The 14,675-nt window shown below is 46.7% G+C and overlaps 1 protein-coding gene across 1 annotated transcript; it reads left to right on the top strand.

The window, feature by feature from the left end:
• Positions 1–7,356: 7,356 nt before the first annotated feature.
• On the top strand, positions 7,357–14,380 carry FGF3 (fibroblast growth factor 3). The gene is made up of 3 exons (XM_002194521.5): positions 7,357–8,280; positions 10,172–10,275; positions 13,364–14,380. Exons 1-3 carry the CDS (start codon positions 8,031–8,033, stop codon positions 13,694–13,696), a joined length of 687 nt encoding a protein of 228 aa, XP_002194557.5. The 5' UTR covers positions 7,357–8,030; the 3' UTR covers positions 13,697–14,380.
• Positions 14,381–14,675: the final 295 nt, after the last annotated feature.

The raw sequence follows: 14,675 nt of genomic DNA, 5'->3' as shown, positions 1-14,675 counted from the left end.
GTCAATGGGTTTAGTGGTTAAGTGTTAAAAACAGAGGACAAGTGATTTCAGAAAAGAAAATAAACCTGAAATTTTCCACAGACCTTTTTATCCTTCTTCTTTTTTTTTTTTTTAATGTAATTTCTTTAAGGTTGTCTATTAAGGCCAAATGACTGGATTACCAAGAAGAGATTCATAGCAACAAACACCCTTTGGAGAAAGCAGTGCTCAGACATAAAGACACAAAAGAACACGAATAAGTGCTGACTCTGCCTCCTGTAACTCACTAAAGAATGGATTCTGTCAGATGCATCAGTTCTTTTTAAGTGAGCCACAGGAAAAACTTTGCTCTGTACACACCTGCCAAAAAAAAAGGCCTTAGTAAAGCTCTCTAAGATGCCACATTTATAGGATGCAACTCATCTGTCCTGGGAGTCTCTGATTTATTTTTTTCTTTCAGAAAAAAAATCAATTTTACTTACCAGTCAGCCATCCCAGCTAGAGGAGAGAAAGCAGATCTTATATTTTTATTTATTTTCAGGAGAGAAGAACACCTGAAAGAAAACAGTGAAGGGGATTCAGATGTGGCAATGAGGTTTAGAGACATAAAAAATAATACTGGTCATTAGATCCTAGTTTTGTTGACCTGAGTTTATGAGCTTATGTTACTCAATTGCAAGGAAAGAGAGATTGCTGCCAAAGAAGCACTGGGGAAAACATCCATTAGAAATTCACTGGTGGCTTCCAGCACATGTGGGATGCTGGCAGGACAAAGATTCCCCAGGGCTGGGCTTTGTATGGACACCTGGGCTTCACCTGGAAGTTGGGGTCTGAACACAGGTACCTGAGTCACAGCACTCAGCAGCGCTGCAGCTGTGCAACTCCAGGAAAGAAAATGCTCTGACCTCTTTTATTGATCATCACACCACATCCCTTTTCCTCCAAAAAGCTGTGCTCCAAGGGAAAATATTCTGTTGGGGCTAAAAATCACTGATTTAAACCAGAGGCTGCAAGTGGAGAGGAGCAGGGTAGAACCCTTCCCCTGTGGCTTTGCAGCACCAGCTTTGTCAGGGGCAGCCCTCAATCCATTTCTGTGTTGTCACCTCTCAGAACTTGCATCTGCACTTTCCTTCTGAGGTATTCCAGGTACATTTTATTTATTTTGGATAATTTTGCTAATTTGGGTTACCACTTCTATGTTATTTTTCTGAGGACAGGAGAAATTGTAGAAGACTGTCTCAGATTAGAAAGTGCACTGAGATAACATACTATTGAATTATTGAAACTCCCTCTTTATGTTACAGGTCAAAAATATACCTTCAGTTCTAGCAGCTCAGGTGGCCGAATTGGGTTGAACAAGAGACCCAAATTGTCTTATCTACCCCTTTCTTTCTTAGATGCACTGTCTTAGGTACAGGATATCTAGAACATAGTATGAATCAGTTTATTAGTACCCTAATTAATGGAACTGCTATGAAAAAAAAAAAATTAAGTGCTGCAGAAGAGCACCAGAGGAACTGAGGCCACACCTGCTAACGTGGGGTACCCAGTGGCAGAACAGGACAGATGGATTCCTCCTTGTTGGCTTGGCTTGTTTTGAGGATTTAAGTAGTAAGACTTCTGCTTTCACAAAATACAAAAAAAAAAAAATGAAGACAGGTAATATGTTTTTTTCTCAGCAGCTTATTTCCTCTACAGAGTTCCAGGTCTAGCAAGAGAGATTTTTAATCTCCCTGTGGGATTAAATGCCCACTTTGGGAAGGAAGTGGAGGCCACTTTTCTGCTGGCTTGGCTAAGTCCTAGAGCCTGATCCCACATTCTCCTTGATTGCAGACCTTCTGGAGGAGAGCAAAATAACACTGATTCCATCCCAAGCTTCTCCAGGTGTGTCCTGAGTGCCTCCCACCTACCCCACAGAAGTGGAACAGAGAGGTCATGGCCACTGTGTGAAACTCAGTAACCAGAGAGGCCTTGGGAACATGGGGACTGGAGATAAACTCACATATTTATACCCCCAGGAGTTATTAATTGCTCCATTTTATGTCCCACCCAGGCTCTGAGAGATAAATGCAGGGAGTACAAAAAGGAAAGATCCTTTCAGCTTATTCCCTCTTTGCACTGCACCTTTCCCTTTCATCATTACTCTGTGGCATCCTGGTTTGTGTGGTGGAGGAACATACCTGGGATCATTCCCCTGTGACAAATGCCTCACCTCTTCCCCATGGGAAAAGAGGAATTCTGCTGAAATTCATCTAAGCTACTAACTTTCTGCTTCTATTGTTCTCTACGTCAGCTTTTTTTTAGATTTTAAAATCACATAACCTTTCCCTGCCTGTGTTTCTCCTGATTCCTTGGCCCCATTCCTTATCCCTGGAGACAGAAGTAACTTTAAGACCCTTTGCATCGTGGCCTTCTGACGTCAACATATAAGGATAGACAGGATTTTTGGGAAAGCCCCGGGCGTATGATGCGAATCTTGAAGTGGTCTTCCCAGAAGAGTTTAAACGCAACAGCTGCTGATCTTCAGAGTGGATTGGATCATTCCTGGCACCAGTATTCTCTCCCCCAGTGACAAATGTCTATGCATGTGGCATTTTCCTATGGCAGCCGCTTCCAGGTTTTATCCCTGCTGCTTGGGCACCCCATGCACAGACCTAGGCCTGACCCCTCTGCCTGTCACCTGATTTTGCAAAGTGTTGATCAGCCACAGCTTGGAGAAAGAGAGAGATCTTTTATCTTCAGGTAACCCAATTCCCAAAGATTTGCAAGGCTGAGTGAGATCATAACAAGCCTCTGATTGTGAAAGCAATGGGGGGATAAATTCTAAAAGTAGTAGGAGATTTATCTGAACAGCAGGTCCTTCAAGCACAAAGTACAATTTCATCATGGATATGGGCTAGATATTTCTCCCAGGTACACCAAGCTCCTGTGTAAATCAGAAGAAACTCTGATTTCAAAAACACGTGCTGTGTTACCAAAAAAAAAAAAAAAGGGATTAAAGTTTTTCCTGGCTATTAAATGTTTCAGGCTATTAAGTGAGGATTGAGATATCAAAGGTGTGAAGCAGGTATGCTAACATGGTCTCCAGATTACCACCAAATTACATTTCTATTGTTTTTGCACTCCCTTTCTCCTCTTCTGGACTATCCCATATCTTTATGTTTGGTTATTTTCCTGGCTGCAGTTTACAGTTCTGCATGAGTCTGAATATCCCTATTGTAGCTTGCTTTGAGCCTGCCACAGATCTGTCCAAGCCACGTGACAGTCATCTAAACCTCACCATCACAGATTTTGCTCTGTTACATTTCTTCTACTGTTTTCTTTGTGTCTTGTGTTGAAAAGGAGTAAGCAACAGAGGGTAAAAAATTGGTGTTTTTTCTCCTTTAATGTTGCTGCATTCATTGTTTTGAATATTTTAATTCAGTAAACCATTAAGAGATTATTAGAACACAAAAGAAAATAATTTTTTTAGTAATAAGATTGGGCCTGATCCAAATTCACTGGCATTAAAGAAAAGGCTCTTAGTGAATTCCATGGACTTTGAATGAAGGATTAATCCCTCGGTTCTCAGACAGAGAAACTCACCAACTTTGCTAGGAATTTAGTAGGAGTAAGGGATTTAGGTACTTGCATCTTGAAATATTAATAATGGCAAAACCAACAAAAATAGATCTCAATTATATAATGTTTTAACCAAAATACAAAAGATCAAAACTTGTAAACTAATTTACTGTCTGAAGGGCAATATAGCAATTGCTCACATGTGTGGAATCAGCTGTGTCATCCTAAAGACCTCAGATTGTTTGTTCATAAACTACAAAAAAAAGTTACTATAAAAATGAAAAGCATTTCATATGAGTGGATAAAGAGAAAAAAAATTCATGCCTTTTATGAGTTTAGCATTTCTTTTATAGCTTTCTTTACATGTGCTTTCATTGGAAATTACCTATGTCTTATTTCCTCCACCTGGAAAAGCAACCTGAACTTCAGAAGCCATGAATTTCCTCTGCAGAGCTTTCCTCCTTCACTCTGCCTGTATCCTGCTTTCTGGGAGTGTCCAATACAACAAACAGTATTGTCTGCCCCTACAGAGCAGAGTACCGCGATGCTGTGTGGTCTGGAAAGTAATTTTAAAAAGATTATATTGTTCGCGGGGTGCAGAATAACCCCGCCAGGACAGAACAAAGAAAACAAAATATAGCCGAATGAAATCAATTGGATTTTAGGGGCTCTTCTCGGTGTCAGCAGGTGTGAGGGGACTGCAGCAGGGAGGAAAGCTCCGCTTGGAAGATGCCACTAGCACATCGTAAACAAACACCTCAGCAGTACCGCACCTGTTTTCTTTGGGACCTTCCCACGCTCCACGGCCGAGCTGGGGTGGATTTTTAATTGGAAAAGGAGAGCGTGGGGTTTTTTGTTTGTTTGTTTGTTTGGGGGTTTTTGTTTTGTTGTTTTGGTTTTTTGTTTGTTTGTTTTTTGTTCTGTTTTGTTGTTTTTTTGTTTGGTTTGGTTTTTTGTTTTGATTTTTTTTTCTGCTGGGGGCTCCACCCACCGCCTCGGTATTTATTGCTCTACAAATTGTGACTTCCTTCTCCTTCGAGTAACGGGCCGGTCGTAAATCAGTGCCGGGCGCGGAGGAGCAGCACATCCTGATTCACAGCCCCATCGCTGCAAGATGGGTGTTTGTAAAGTTTATTATAGCTTAAAGATGGCTCTTTCAATGTTTTGTCCATTTTTTTAAAGTTTACGCTTAGGCAATACTTAAATAAAATTGTATCTCATAAAGATCTTAGACGTCTATATCCGAATACATATATATACATACAAACACACACACACACACATATATATATATATGTACACACACATATATATATATTCCTTCTCGGAGGGTAATTAGTTCAGAGTACCAGTGCTTCGCATGCTTACAAGGCTAAAAATCTCTGTCTCAAATACTCTCTTTCACCCGATGGCTCTGCAGGAGAAACGCTGGGTTCATGGCTGAACTGAGAGAAGCCTTCGAAATACCCCGTTAGCAAAAAAAATAAAAGAACCCTACCGCGTTCCATTTAACATCACACACTTCGAGAGAATTAGAAGATCATTATCAGCCGTAATTCTGATTTAGTTAGGTACGGTCTAGAGCCTCTTCTCCCATCTCCGACGTCCCCCCACCCCCCCTTCCCCCCCCCCCGTGAAGTGACAGAGTCGAAGCACTCTCTCTGATTGTTACTTTGGAGCTACAAGGAGCTCTGGAGCATAATTAAAAATATTTCCAGAAAGACTCTGTAGACCACATCTGACATCGCAGCCCCTGTTAGAATCAGACCACATCAAAGGGACCGACCCTTTTTGTTTCCAAAAATGGTCACCAGACAAACTTAACATATACAGGAGTTGTCTTATGTTTTATTGTGGAGATGTCTGCGCAGAGCGAAACGACTTCGGCTGTTCGCTACTCAGTGCTGCCCGAGTGAGACGAGGTAGTTAAGGCTCTTTGATATTTCCGTGGGGGTCGGGTTGGTTTCATTTGAAAGGGGGACCATTAATGATGGACCTGTGAGTGCTCCCCTCCCTAACAAGCAGAATCCACATCGCTCGGGAAGCCTGGCTGCGGCAGATGCCCAGGGCGGAAAGATTTGTGGCTGATGGCGCTAATTATGAAAATGTGATCAAGATGGAAACAATTTGAACAAAAGTCATTAGCGTGTTACTCTTCCACCCACTGGTCTTTGGGGTTTATTACTGCGGTGGGGGTGGGAGGAGGATCTTGCGGGATTGGTGTGGGTTTTTTTCGGAGCGCTAATGAAAATGCCCTGCGAATCCCGAAACGGAAAATGTCAAATGCACATCCACAGGGCGATGCACCAGGCTCAGGACAGAGCCGAGGTTTGCTCTTAAGAGATCGTTGTAATTACTGTCAGTAATTGTGTTTTATCTTCTCTTCAAGCGGTACCGGTGAAAGCATCTTTCAGGAGACTCGTGGCACGTTAAGAGTTATTTCTCTGCTGCCACAGTTGTCTCGTAGCTTGTCAGAGGTTGCGAGTCCCCAGGAGACGATTTACAGAGCATCCCCGAGAGGAAGGTTTTCCACAGAGGTTCTTCTTTTAGGATGGACTGGAGGATTTGGCCCGCAAGCAACACCCCTCTCCCCTCAACCCATACACTCCAAAATCGGGGTCCTGAATATTTTTATTTGCATATACTGCTTTTTTAGCTTCCAGTGGGTACGCTGGAACCACTTGACTGCCTGGCAGTGGCATTGTAGGAGAATAGCAATAAAGAATTAATTGTACAAACATTTATCATCCCCAGATCAAACTCTCCTTGTGAGGCTGGAGCTTGACTTGTGGAGAAGAAAAGGGGGAGGAAGGGTGGTAATGGCGGAGAGGGTGCTTGTGGGTTTTTTTGTGTGTTTCCTTTTATTCCAGACGACTGTATAATGAAAATCCTTTTAGCCTTGAAGAACTACAAAATATTAAACACATCTTAAAACGGGGAGTAGCTTTCGAGACAGTTTTGTCCTCCTGCCATTCCTTTTAGGTTAAGGTCGTACCCCTTCCCTTATTTTCCCGCTTCCCTTTTAAAATAAATCTTTAACGTGTAAGAAAATCCTCCTGCTCTACATAGGAAGGTCTTTAAAAAAATTTATAGACCTCCTCATGTTCACCAGTTCCGGAAAAAAGAAATTATATTGATCAAGGGCAAACGCTTGAATTCTGACGTGACTCACTTCAAAGGTGTATTTGTGTGCCCTTCAAGCACATTAATACTAATTATCTCTCAAACACTTCCCCAAAACTCCTACTGCCTGTTTCAGATGCTAATCTAATTAACGAGCCGCCTTTGAGGAGCACGCAGGGACAGCGTAATTCACGGAGCTGTTGAACCTTTTGCCTTCTTTTATATTTATTTATAGGTAGCTCCATCCTCTTTTGAAAGCGTAGGCAGTGGTGTGAAGCGACAGGGTAGCGAGGGCAGCTCCGCGCCAGCTAATGAGACTTTCCAGGCACTTTCCAGGAGTCAAGGAAAAGGATTAGCTACGACTTCTTGCAAATGCACTCAGGGATGGACACCGGAATACTTGCCGGGCCTTATTTTGCCTAAGTTAATTTGGGAATGATTAAATCGTGAAAGCTCTATCTAAACAACGCCTATTAGTCCTAAACGTGAGCTGAATGATTCAGGAATAACTGTTTGCTCTCCTCACCGGGGGCAGAGAGGGGGACACGCACACGCTGAGCGGATCCTGAGCACGAGCCACTGGGGTGTTTTCTCCCCCCACCGCCTCCGGGGGAGCCGGACCCGCACCCCCTCCCTCGCTGCTCTTCCTTTAGCGCGCACTCCCCAAAGCCACCTCCCGAAGATGCTTTCCTGGAGCACCAGCCCCCCTTCCCGGAGCGCGGGGGCTGCGCGGGGGGCTCCGCTCGGCGGAGGGTCCACGGGGCAGGCGGCGGGCGCAGCCGGCCCCCGTGCGGGGGTGTGCGGTGTGCGCGGTGGCGGCAGGGAGGGAGAGGGAGAGAGATGCTGTGTAATTTTATCCACGCTGCACTCTGGGAGTTCACACGAGACTGATACCTTTTGCCTCTTCTGCTCTGTATCAATTGGTCGCAGATCGGGCTATTGTTGCAGGAAGCTCCTTTTATTTCTATGCTCCGTCGATCAGCTATTTTCCCCACAGTCTCCTGCCGAAATTCAGCGGCTCCCTCCCTCTCTCCCTCCCTCTCTCTCTCTCTGACTCTGTCTCACGCATGCCGTCTGTCTATCTGGAAATCCAAGGAGAAGGCTGATCACGGCAGCTGTGTGTAACACAAACAGCTGGGACTCTTCGGTGGCCTTTGCCGATGTCTATTGATTTAAGTAAATCTGAGACAGATAAAAGGGCCACATCGAGGCTGATAAAATCTTGCCGATGCTGCACGGCTCGAAGCAGCGTGCGCTCGGCATCTCCGGAGTGCTGCTAGCAAGACGGCTTTAATGGGACCCCTGGTGCCACTCGCTGCGAGTCTCGCTCTCCCCAGCAGGCTAAGCGCTGCGGCCATCATGCCACAATGGTCATAATTTGGATCTTGTTCCTGACTCTGTTGCAGGAGCCGTGGTCCCCAGGGCGGGCCGCGGCCGTGCCCGAGGCCGCCGGAGCCGCCCCCCGGCCGCGCCGGGATGCGGGGGGACGCGGCGGCGTCTACGAGCACCTCGGGGGAGCGCCCCGGCGCAGGAAGCTCTACTGTGCCACCAAGTACCACCTCCAGATCCACCCCAGCGGCAGGATCAACGGCACCCTGGAGAAGAACAGCGTCTTCAGTGAGTACCGGGCTCACCGGACCGCGGCCCCCGGGCCTGGCTGGGCGGGAATGGGGATCCCTCACCCGCACCAGCGGCTCGGCCCCGGCCCCGGCTCCGGCCCCGGCCCCCGCGGGCAGCGGCTGCTGGACGGGGCGGACGGGGCGGTGGCGAAGCCGCTCTCGCCGCCGCCGCTGCCCACCGGGGCGGCTGTGGCTCCTCGGCGGAGACCGGGGGCATCCCCCGGGCTCGGGGCTTTGGCCCCCTCCCCTCGCCTCGAGTCCCAAGAGCCGCCCCGCTGGCTCTGCCAGACGCGCAGCTCCCCTGTCCCGGGGCTGGCAGTACCCCTGGCTCTCGAAGCGGTCGGGAAGTCCCGAGCCGAGCCGGGTCGCGATCCCCGCGGGGTAGGAGGAGACCCCCAAACCCCAAGGTTCCCCGACGGGGACTGCGAGCCTGCCCTGCGCAGCCCGGCCGAGCTGTCACTCGGGTTCGCTGCGCCGGAGGTCAGCCCTGCCCAAGCCCAGCCCGCCCGGCAGCCGGTGCCCGGCACCTCCCAGCGCCGATCCCAGAGCCCTTCGGGGCTGCCCGCTTGTCCCCGTCCCCGTCCCGTCCCGTCCCAGCTTGGCTCCCGCGGGGGGCTTGAGCCTCCGCCGGCTAAATCACATCTGTCCCCTGTGACATGTGTCGGGCAGCGGCGGTAATTAGGATGAAAGCGGATATGTCGGGAGTGAGGGGGTTTGTGCGAGGGCGGCAGGAGGGAGGAGAGCGGGGCTCAGCACCGGGAGAGCCCCCGGCGCCCCCGCACCCAGCCCCGGCACGGCCCGGCCTCCGCCCCGGCCCCGCTACCCCAGGATGCGTAAATCCCGCCTGGTGATGGCCCACAGAGATAGGGAGACCTCAGGGATCTGTCTGAAGTCCATAAAGGAAAACCACTATTTCCTAGAGAAACCCCCCCTCGCTGTCACAGCCCGGAGGAGGCATCCTTCAGCAGCGAACCGGTGCCTGATTCAAACCAGCTGTGCCAGACCCAGCCCAACTCTCCCAGAGCTCCCAGCAATCCAACTCTGCACATGGAATGAGCCCCGGCTCTGCCTTCAGGCTTTCCAAAAGGCAGCAGTAGGTTTGGGTGCCAGAGTCACATCTTGCTTTCAAGCACTCATAGAAAGTACGGAGCCATCAGGCCATGGCTGGAGAACTGAGAGCAGGGTTTGAGCGAGCCTGATGGAGAGTCATGCACATACAACAGCGTCCACAGAGTCTTTTGTGCCTCCATCATTGTCCTGGCACCTTTGGCTGGACATTTGGGCAGGTGCTGCACTGGCCTTGCCTGTGACAGTTCTCGTGCTGCAGGATCCCATCTTGGCCTGAAAATATTCTCCCTTTTAATTTGTCTCAGACAGTCACACAGTCCTTGTCTGGAGGGCAGCATTGACTTCCTAAATCTCAAGTCCCTTTCATGATTATGTACCTGGCTCTAAAATGCAGCGGCCTTGCTCTGGTTCACCCTCTGGACACCTCAGCAAGGGCTTTGTCCTGAAATGGGCAGCTTTGTGACTGACTTCAATAAGTCAAGAGCTCTTGTGTTCCTAAGCATTAAAGAGGACTTAAAGTTTTTTATAGATATATAGGATTAAGTGAACCTCTAGTTCAGTGTCAGATCTTTTTCATTTTTGAAAGAGTTCAATCTCAATCAGACATCTTAGGGTTTCTTGTCCGCCTTGTCTCATACAGTTCCCCCATCATCCTTGCTTTGTATTGTTTCAAATAATAATAATTTCATTCACATGATTGCCCTGTTTCTTATGTGAGCAAGTGGTAGCTGTGAGATCACACTCCTCAGGTAAGCAGCCATGCAAATGTATCTCAAAAAATTATATTTGAGCAATAACACATCTCCTAATTCTGTTTCGAGGTATTCTGGAAATAACTGCTGTGGATGTTGGAATTGTTGCCATCAAGGGCCTGTTCTCTGGAAGATACCTGGCCATGAACAAGAGGGGCAGACTGTATGCATCAGTAAGTTTTACTGAAGCCTGGCATGTGCCTATCATTTCCTGTGGGGGGAACAGGTCTAGTGTGGAGCAATGATTTCTTATAAATCTACATTTCTAGAGAAGAGTAAAGTTAAAAGAGGTTAAAAGAGGTTTTTGCCTGGAATTCTTATGGGCAACCAATCAGTATATTCTTAAAAGTGGGGAAAAAGCTGTGTTCTTACCTTCTTACTGCCTGGACAGCCACAGGTTTGTGGAATGTCAGAATTGTCCATATTTTGTATGGATTTTTGATGCCAGCAGAGACATGTCAGGTAAAGAGTGTCCACAAGTAACTGAGCATTGATGCTACAGGAAAGCAGCCTCCTGATGAGAGCTCCTTTGCACAGAGCTTATGGCTGGGCAGTGGAAGAAATTGCAGTACTAAAAGGTAGGGCTGTGCAAGGAAAGTAAAAATGAGAAGGTGCAAGAAGATAAAGGTGAAAATAAAAACTGTATTTTATTCCTTTGACCTAATTTTTTTCCTTGATCTGTGAGATAAAATCTGGGGTGTCCTGATATGAGTGGGAGCCTTGCCTTCTCAGTCCAGACAGTATTTCCCCTGAGTGAATAAAATACTTCAGCTTAGACTTCTTCACACTCAGGGACATACCAGGGCACATTTGTCAGTGTGTGCCGTACACAGTATCTCCCTACTTGAATTTCTTCCACTATCTTTGATAACATCCCAGCAATCTTTTGATCTCTCACTGCAGGACAGCCAAACTGTTCAGTTTCCCCATGAATCCTGGGGCGTGGAAGCAGGTTTGAAGAGGGGAAATATGGCTGATGTGAAATTTGCTCCCTCCTAGATGTCATTCTATTGATCTGAGCAGCAGGACATACCCTTGGGAGATGTGATCTTTTCCCATGAGAACCCAGCCTAGGTGACACAATAAACTCTGTCCCTCCCCAGGTTGACACCTTTAGCTCCAGCTTTTCAGAAGTGTTCCAGCAGTGCTTACGACCCAGTTTCTCTAATGTGCCTGACGTGATGCTCACTGATTAAGGAGTCTGTATGTAAAGATGAGGGGTTTTTGCTACTGCAGAGAACCACACTACAAACAATTTTGGCAAAGGAAAATGCAGCTGGAGAGGAATAAGGGCATGGTAACGATGCTTGCCAAAGTTAAGGCTGTCCAGTTTTATATTTCTGGTTGATATTCTGATTGAAATGGGTATATTTTTCAATGGACCTCCTCCATCTATTCAGAGCCAGCATATGCCCCAAAGAAATTATTTGGAAATATGATTTTTTCAATTTTTTTCCTCATCTTTCTTTCTTTCTTCTTCAAAATAGGGGTTTTTCCCTTCAGATGACTTACACTGAATTTAAATAAGACTAAACGAATTCTGAGCTAAAAGCTCCTTTCCTAAAGTGCAGAAAAGTCAGGAGCAGGATAGCTCCTTTTCTCCTGGACTTCCCTTTCTGGTGCTAGGAGCATCAGGTCATCTCCTGATTGTTCATTCTCTGGTTTGTTCATCTGTCACGTGCCAAAGAGTATCAGCCATGGAAGGTTTCTGTATAACTTGAAAAGATAATTTGTCCCCTTCCAGCTCAAATTTGGGAGAGACTGATTCAGACTAGTGTTTCAGAGCTGGAGGGACAATCCAGGGAATGCTATTCCACTCCAGCTTTTTTCACAGGAGCAGGAAGGGATGAGGGCTCAGCTCAGGAGAAACTTCCTGTCTTTGCTTGCCTGTCCAACAACTTCACTGATATCGCTAGCCCAAAACCCTGTGCAAGGCCCCTGTTTAAAAAACCTAACTAATTCAGGGATAATTATCCAGGGAGCATTTTATGAAATGGTACTGGAATAACTCCATTATCCCTCAGTTCACCCATTTCCTCATGTCAACAGATGGGTTTGTTGAGCCTGCAGAATTCCTTTGTGCCCTTGGCAGATTGTGATAATCCTCTGGATTTATCCTGTGTGATAAACCCTCCCCAGCCAGAAGGGAAGCAGGCAGCAGGACAAATCCACCTACATCTGGTGGCTGTGTGGGCTCCAGCACACAGCATCTGTAAACCTTGTCCTTGCAAGGAAGGGCGCTTCCGTTGCACAGCTGGGAAGCCGGGACATGTGGCGTCTTAAAATCTTGTTAAACACCCATCAGTGTTTCTGGGGAGTGAACAGCACGAAAGACAAGCTGCTTATAGGGTCTAGGTCTTTTCTGGCCTCAGCCTGGCTACCTGTGCCCTTTCCACACCCTCCAGACAATGAAAAATAAAAAAACATGGTGGTAGTTCTCTTCTGCCTCTGTGCTTCACACGTTTTAGATCCTGAAATCTTAATCCCACTGGTGGAGCAAGAATGGGTTTGGAGTTAAGGGAAGATGGACAGTGTGGGAGGTCCTTTGTCTGTGCTGGTTCTCCTGCTCCCAGGGAGGGAGAAGGGGTTCCTCATGCCAGGCTTTTGCAGAGAGGTCTCCCAGTCAAGGAGCAGGTGAAAATGGGCAATTTTGGACAGATCATGCGAAGTGTGAGCAATTGGGATGCATGCATATTGTACCTTACAGTTTGTGATAAAGGAGCAGCCTGACATTTTGGAGGAGCACACAGGTAGGCAGAGTGTGCTTTCATTTTGTTATGCTGACAAAGACGCTCCATAAAGGTGTGTTTTACTGTTCAAATATCCAGTCTGAACTGGATGTAACAGACTGCAAGTTTATCTAATGACTAATACGCAAATTGAAAAGATGCATTTTACATTACACTGTGGGATTTTACCTTTTCAATAGATGGCAGAGGTTGATAGGCAGCAATTGAATAATCTGTCCACTTTCACAGCTGCATTAAACTGATAAGCACAAAAAAAAAAAATTACAGCTGAACAATCAGCAGAGCTATTCACTCCTATTCACATGCCATCTTGGTTTTTGGTTTGGTTTTGGAGCCGCTTCCTGGGGTCTCTGGAGCACAGAGTGTGCTCACACTGCTGACAGGGAGCACCTTGCTCAGGCTCAGTGCTTCCCTCCTGCCTTCTGTGCTTTTCTTACCAAGTGTGTTGCTGTCCTTGTCCTAAAACTGAGGAGAGTCTGGCTTAAGATTTTTTCCCGCGTTTCCTTCCCAGGAGAGCTACAACTCTGAGTGTGAGTTCGTGGAGAGGATCCACGAGCTGGGTTACAACACCTATGCCTCCCGCCTGTACCGGACTGTGCCCAGCAGGGCGGGCACCAAGCGCAAAGCCAGCGCTGAGAGACTCTGGTATGTCTCCATCAACGGCAAAGGACGACCCAGGAGGGGCTTTAAAACCCGCAGGACACAGAAATCCTCTCTCTTTCTGCCCAGAGTGCTGGATAACAAAGACCATGAGATGGTCCAGCTGTTCCACAGCAGTGCGAAATACTGGGAGAGTCTCCTGAAGGCCCCGAGAAGGAACCAGCGCAGGAGAAGAGGACACTGACAGGGTGGGGGAGCTCATGGTGGGGCTGGGAGGGACTGAGAGCCTTCAAAAAGCTACTAAAAGAACTAACAGCTGTGATTGTACAAGAGGCATTAACAGTAACAGGTTTTATACACTGTGTGATAGAGCCAAAAACCACATCACTTGCTTTTAGCTGTTGTAGGATTGTTACCTGTGGGGAAAGAGATGGGAGTTAAATTGAGGCACATTCAAAGGTAAATTAGCTGGCTGTAATAATTTTGCAATGACTCTCATGTTTTCTTTGCTTAAAAAAAAAAAAAAAATTCAAGTATTTTTATTCTAACTTGCCATAGGCTGTTATCTCAGTGATGTTGCCCTCCCAGATCATATGGATATTTAACACTTAACAAATTTATATTCACAGAGAAAGTATAGTGTTTTCATGGCTCTTCTGGCCATGAGAGGCTGCATTCTTATTTTTACATAATACAGGAGTGAGAAAACTGGTGGCTTGTTTCTTTTAATTTACATATATTTATTTTTATTTTATGTCCACCCATTATCAATTATACTTTTTCCAAGACTGTCCAAGAAAAGTAAGATTGTCAGCTACTTCAAACACTTCAATAGACCTACACATTACCAGATCCTTGATTTTATTAAACGAGAACTCCAAGATGCCTGATCTTGTCATTTAAATAAATGAATGGTGTTAAAGTGGCATTTGCATTGGTCAGGCTTTGGCAGTATAAATCTGTTTACCAACAGATGAATCCTCTCTTAGAATAGGACTCAAATGTGATATGAAAGAGAGTAGGTTTGGCTTGGATATTGGGAAGGAATTGCTCCCTGTGAAAGTGGTGAGGCCCTGGTTGCCCAGAGAGCTGTGGCTGCCCCATCCCTGGAAGTGTCCAAGGACAGGTTGGAGGGGGCTTGGAGCAACCTGGGATGGTGGAAGGTGTCTCGGGCCATGGCAGGGGGTGGAATGGGATGAGATTTAAGGTCCCTTCCAACCCAA

The sequence above is a fragment of the Taeniopygia guttata genome, chromosome 5 (assembly GCF_048771995.1).
Source record: "Taeniopygia guttata chromosome 5, bTaeGut7.mat, whole genome shotgun sequence".
NCBI lineage: Eukaryota > Metazoa > Chordata > Aves > Passeriformes > Estrildidae > Taeniopygia > Taeniopygia guttata.
The sequence above is the reverse complement of the archived record's forward strand: the minus strand, read 5'-3'. Positions and strand labels throughout refer to the sequence as shown.

What these genes read in the sequence shown, in the direction of transcription:
- FGF3 (XM_002194521.5), top strand. Translation starts at nt 8,031, where the DNA reads ATGGTCATAATTTGGATCTTGTTCCTGACTCTGTTGCAGGAGCCGTGG. An exon ending in GGAGAAGAACAGCGTCTTCA is followed by an intron (nt 8,281 to 10,171) that starts GTGAGTACCGGG and finishes TTCTGTTTCGAG; the next exon opens with GTATTCTGGAAATAACTGCT. An exon ending in GGGGCAGACTGTATGCATCA is followed by an intron (nt 10,276 to 13,363) that starts GTAAGTTTTACT and finishes TTTCCTTCCCAG; the next exon opens with GAGAGCTACAACTCTGAGTG.